Raw genomic sequence first — 6,238 nt, 5'->3', positions numbered from 1 at the left:
GTCTTGGGTTGCCGAAGGCATGGTAGCGCTTTTTTGGACGAGGACAAAAGAAAGAAAGACAAGACAGACACGAGCGCTGACTGCAACTATTTAATCAACATGGAAATGAGGCATATATACACGCTTCGATCCTATCAATCAGCCAACCCCAGGCCTTACCGCCATTTGCATGAACCATATCAATCACAGGTGGAAGTGCGGGGCCATGCATGTCTTTTGCATTTGAATGTCCACATGAATTACTGCTTCAAGAGGTTGAAAATTGAGACCTTTCCTTATAGTACATGTGCTCGCTTGTGCTCGCCACAAACATATTGTGCTCCACAGCTTGACTATCTATGTGAGCGCTAGTACGCAAGAAACTGCCACAAATTGACAGGAAAAAAAGCATTAGAAAAAGGTTATTAATTCGCATTGTTGCAAATTGTTAGCACCATACCGACTCACTGATTTACCTTTCATCGCAGTTTGATATACTTATGTATAACTCCGACAACCAAGCATTAATCCAGGTCTTTGTTTCAAGTCGTCACACTGCACAAGTAAACATCGTGACCAACGCTTGTTCTCACACACTCTTCAATCATGCACAGGGTGTGTAGGGTGTCTACCAACCTGGAAAACCTAAAATTCTCAAGTAATGCGGATTATATTGAAAGGACAGGGTAATATCAAGGAAACCATAAAAAGGTTCTAAGTCAGTAAGAATGATAAGTGAAGTGGAACGGCAGCGTGCAACGAAGCCCGATGATTGCACGTTTGTGCCGCTGCACTGAATAACGTTGCCCGACACGTCGCTAGGCAGCGCAGGCCACTAAGTACTCCCTGAACCACGGTCAACATTTTATCGAAATAGTCAGGAAAACCTTGGGAAAATTGGAGAATTTGGAATAAGTGATTTGGTAGACACCCTGTTCCACCATTCAAGTGAGCGACGTCATCTAGCACTATACAGCGAGGGTCGAATGGATCTAACATATCTTAAACAGAATGAAAAATTCAGTTTGGCATGCTGTGACACTGAAATTTTGATACTGATCCAGGGAAAACTCAAGTTCATCAGGCTGTACCTTGTGGGAGCCGAGGGTGAAAGATGGTGCGAGACAGTGCGTGCTGAGCGAGGCTGGAGCTGGGCAGGAACGACGGAGCCGGGCTGCCTGGCCTGGCCACTGGCGAACCCCGGAGCGGTTCACCAGCGAGGTTTGAAGTCCGGACCGGTGTAAGCGGCGAGCCCTGGCAATGGCCCTGTCCATCTGGCCTAGGCCATGAAAATCCCGGGGTGGTTCCGCAGCGAGACTCTGGCAGTGATAGCCTGGGACAGCCAGCCTACACAGCGCTGGCGTGGGAAGGGCGCAAGGGCGATCCGCAGACCTGGACACCGACTCCGACTGTGAGCTCTGATCGACGGGCGACAACAAGGGCCGGCGTGCCCGGACTGCCGGCTCTCGACGACGGACACACTCTCAGAAATAAGGGGTGTAGGAGGTACACCCCTTGTCCCATATGTAACACCCCCCAAAAAAAAATTACAACTTATTATAATAGCTAAGTCTACTCATTAAAGACTGCAGTAAGACAATCAAGGATTTTTGGCCCTGCTGCAAAACTTCAGTGTTTTTTTTCTGTTTTGTTTTTAGTCTTTGATACGCACATTAGCTACTTAGTATGTTATATCCAACATCTATCAAGCTCCTCGTAAAAGAAGGTATTGTCAGCTCGACATCACTGGACTGAACGTCGAAATTTAGTTTTGGGGTTTTACACATATGGTACAAGGCGTGTAGCCCGTACACCCCCTATTTCTGAGAGTGCAACCGGGAGGTACAGTAAACCCATTCGTTGTCTTCTCGTTGCAGTATGTTACTCCCTGGGGGACGAGCGAAGTGCTTACCGATCGGGAGGCGATTGTTAGTTGAGCGACCACCATAAAAGAAACCCACAGGCTAAAGGCATTCGCACGCCATGGAAACAGCCACTTGGCTATTTTTTGCTCATGCCAACATTTTGCGAGACCTCCAATTCCAGTGCCACAATTTGCTTGTGAAACCCGGCCTGGAGCCAGTAGCTGTCGTATGTGACCAAGGGAATCAAAATGTTGCTATTTTTAATGGCCTTGATTACCCCTGAGAATCACTACATAACTGTGAATGAGAAGCCTCGTTTTTTTCTATTTGATGTTCCGCATCCGCTGAAGTGCTTACGGTACAATTTTCAAGTTGGGGACCACACGCTGAGAAGCTCTTTCCACAGGGAAGCCTACGAAAAAGACAAGCAGCTTGAAGTCCGATCCATGCCCAGGCTCAGGGAAAAGCATTTTAATTTGACTTTTGCCTCCAAGACGTCAGTGAAGCTAGCAGCGCAAATATTCAGTAATCACTGTGCTGCTGCAATGTTTGCCTTGTTAACTTTTCAGCAACTGCCAGTTGAAGCTATCCACACGGCCCGGTTGTTTGAAAGAATGGATCGTCTTTTTGATGGCTTGAACAACTCACAGAAACATGGGAAGAGTGCATTTCTGCTTACAATGCACGAAGCCTCTGTTCACAAAGAGTTTCTGAAGGAATGCCTTCTTATGTTTAAAAGCCTTAACGTTCTTCGGTGCCCACGGAAGCCTGCTTGCATTCGCGGTTTCTGCTTGACCATTCGGTCTGTGATGCTGATTTGTGAGCACCTGACATCTGAGTATGTTTTCAGATACCTTCTGACTCGCGATCTCAACCAAGATGCACTCGAAAGCACATTCTCCGTAATAAGGTCAAAGTCTGGTGCGAACGCCAATTTCTTTTGCTGGCAGTTTCAAGCAGCCTTTAGGCATCTCCTAGTTAGCAACTTGTTTAAACTGTCCAACAAGAGCAACTGCGAAGAGGACATGACAACTCTTTTAGCGGCTCTTCCTGTTGGTCTCTCAGCTCCCTCACCTTCACTTAGTCTAGGAAGCTCACGTCCACAATGTGCAGCTGACCTCACATCCTGTAGCTATCCCTCTTTATTATCACTTAACAACTTGGTTTACTTTGCTGGATGGCTGGTAACAAGGTTTGTCAAGTTTCGTACATGTCAAAACGTGACTTAGCAATGTGAATTGGAAATCAAGAATGCCACTTTTTCTGATGAGAGCCAAGTGTTGTTGTATTTGAGTGTGAAAGGAACGGCTGAAAGAGACTTTGGAAGCCTCCCAGTCCCTTCACCTTGCTTTGTTTCCTTCGTTCAAGCTTGTGAGAAGGTTTTTGTGGCGTCAGTTGACAGTCTTGTTTTAAAAGAAGGCGTTTGGAAGGCGTTGTGTATCACTCTTCATGAGTAGGTCGAAAAGCTGCTGACCCTCTGCAGTGAGGATGCCTATGATGATTTATTTGCTTTGTTTGCAAGAGTGAGGCTTCATTGGTTCGCCCGTAAAAAGAATACTGAGCTCCTTGATGCAGCTGTGAGACGCAAAACAAAGCAACAAGTCTAGAGGCTGTGGAGATGAGACAACACTTGCGTTATGGCCACAGAAAGTGCCTTTAGTTTATCTTGTATGTTGCATTCAATGCTCGCGCTAGCATACCGGATTGTTTGAGTACATACCTCTAAATTATCACACGCCCTGCCAAAACTGTCTACAGCGATGACCAAATGAATCTAGCATAGTTTAAATAAAGTAAAAAAGTCCGTTTCGCATGCTCAGGCACTGCAATTAAAGTATAGGTTGTGGGTTTCCTTGTGGGGGTCGCTCTACTAATAATCGCCGCCCGATCGGTACGCACTTCGCTCGTCACCAAGGGAGGGACATAACACAACGAAAAGACAGCGAATAGGTTTACGCTACCTCCCGGCTGCCCGTCGTCGAGAGCCGGCAGTCCGGGCCCGCCAAACCCTGTTGTCGCCCGTCGATCAGAGCTCGCAGTCGGAGTCCGTGTCCAGGCCTGCGGATCACCCTTCCCACGCCAGCGCTACGTAGGCTGGCTGTCCCGGGCTATCACTGCCCGAATCTCGCTACGGAATCACCCCGGAATCATCCTGGCCTTGGCCAGATGGCCAGAGCTGGACGTTTCCACCGGTCCGGACTTCGAACCGCGCTGGTGGGCCGCTCCGGGCTTCGCCATGGGCCAGGCCAGGCAGCCCGGCACTGTCGTTCCTGCCCAGCTCCAGCCTCGCTCAGCACGCTCTGTCTCGAGCCAGCTCGTGTCTTCTCCGCCGACCGCCTGTCACGTGCCTCTGCCTCGTCTTTCACCCTCGGTCCCACAAGCCATAAACTCAAGAGCTTTGTTTGCGATGTTATCGCCTCTTCCAGTGTTACTTTCTTCGAGCCCTTCAAACCTGTCTACAGAGGGGTTGTACAAGAGCTCTTTCGTGACGTGCATCTCGTCAAAGACAATTATACATGGCTTGTTTTGTGGTGAAAAAGAAGGTGCACGTCTTTTGACAAGTTCGAAAACTTCTGGGTAAAAACCAACCCTTAGGGGAACACGCTGAAGCCAAAGCTGTAACGACCTAATGGATGGGAGCCTCAACAATTGCCTAGAGTACCGGAAACCCTTAGGGCTGTGAAAGTGAAAGCCCAAGGCAAAGGCTTTGTTCTGGCTGCACCACCGTCTGCCGAGCCTGCTTGCATTGGACATCTTCAGCTGAGCTTACACAAGGGTAGCATCGGCTGGAGACAAGGCTACGTACACTTTCAGCTATCTCAGTGACAGTCAGCATATGACGCCGTCGCTGCAGTCATTCCTGAAGTCTTTTGTTCTGTTTCCGAAGCTGTCGAAGTTTAGCCCTCAACACGTCCATGCTCCCCTTGCCCTCGGTGTGGGTGGCACAGGACTCTGCAAGGGGAAAGCAAAAGCAATTATGAAACGTTTCGAGAAACAATGAAAGACGCAATGCTCCTCCACTGTAGAAAATTTGGAACTACAAGTAAGCTTCGTGCATCATGACAGATACCTACGTTGGTGAGAAACTGCAGACCTCGAAGTTATCGAAGCATCATAATCGATAGGGGAAAGTTCGGGCGCCCACACACCGTTTCCTCCAGACGGCAGACCATGTCCATCCATCGCGTATGTGTGATCCACTACAAAAAACAAGACAAAGGAAACAAAGTGACAGAGTGGTTGCAAAAAGCTGAACCAGCTATAGCTGGTCAAGTACTACGCAACAAAGTAAACTTCAAAGACTGCCCTAAATAATGCACACTATCAAAACTTACCATGAACTATGGTTGGAGGGCTAGTCTTCGTGCTACAGGTCAGAGCCGTGAGACTGCTCCCCATATCTGCAAAGCAATGACGAGGCAAATAAAAAATCTGTCAAAAACATCAGTCATTGCATTGTTTCGGGATATTCCTGCGGCACCTGACAAGCTAGATTAAAAACATAGTCATACATGTTTTGCATGTTTCCCAAGAAAGCACAAGTACTGGGAACACACTCTACCATAGGAAGGGAGGCTACTATGCGACAGTCTGAAATATATAAACACATGGACTGCAACACTTCTCCACCAATATGCAATTGCTTTTACCTTGTTCCGTAGTGCGGTACGTATGACACCGTAATGATGTTGGCCCACCGGTGATACTGCTGCTGGCCGGTGTGGGCTCGCCCTCGCTGATCAATTGGCCATACCGCCCGTTCCCGCAGCTGCTGTGGTGTCTTGTTCTGTAGGCTTATGTTCCGGCAGAACTGAACCCAGACCCTCCGCCTGAATGTGAAGCAGTGTATTACTTTACATACCCTGGGCTAAACTGAACAGGCCGAAATGCCTTTAGAGGACATTTAAGAAAGAAACAAGATTACACTATAACGTTAGCGATAAACTAGTGACATCATTGTACCTGGTCTCCCGTTTGGGTCCAGCGAACGCCATGAGCGCGGAGCACACCTCTGTGCACGTGAGGTTAGATAGGTTCAGAACGCAGACGATTACACTACTAGATTCCCGAGCATGAAATCCACAGCAAGTAGACTTGATAGTCGTTAGCATGTTAGAGGGACGACACCAAACACGTTTCAAGCAGAAAGGATGCTTTAGTGTTATTCACATCATAACATGAAAGTTCGTTAAAACTGAAATGTTCAGTCATTGTTTCTTGTTAGGTTTTTGTGGTCACGCAGTCGTTCAGCAGAGGTCACGCAAAGCCGCCACTAATATCTGAGACTAGTTTCGTCTCGCAGCTTGGAACGAAGACTGGGCCCAAAAAAAGCTCGATCAACGGGTGCCTATTACTAAATGAGCATGCATGAGGGCCCATAGAAGAGGTTAAGA

General features: G+C 48.0%; 1 protein-coding gene across 1 annotated transcript; it reads left to right on the top strand.

Annotated features, from left to right (window-relative positions):
• The first annotated feature begins 2,524 nt into the window (after window positions 1–2,524).
• LOC121837068 lies at window positions 2,525–3,073 on the top strand. Its single transcript, XM_042292488.1, has one exon. The coding sequence runs from the start codon at window positions 2,525–2,527 to the stop codon at window positions 3,071–3,073; it is 549 nt and encodes a 182-aa protein (XP_042148422.1).
• The last annotated feature ends 3,165 nt before the right edge of the window (window positions 3,074–6,238 follow it).

Source organism: Ixodes scapularis, unplaced genomic scaffold (assembly GCF_016920785.2).
Source record: "Ixodes scapularis isolate PalLabHiFi unplaced genomic scaffold, ASM1692078v2 PGA_scaffold3__209_contigs__length_174095766, whole genome shotgun sequence".
Taxonomy (NCBI): domain Eukaryota; kingdom Metazoa; phylum Arthropoda; class Arachnida; order Ixodida; family Ixodidae; genus Ixodes; species Ixodes scapularis.
This window is presented reverse-complemented; position numbering and strand designations above follow the sequence as displayed.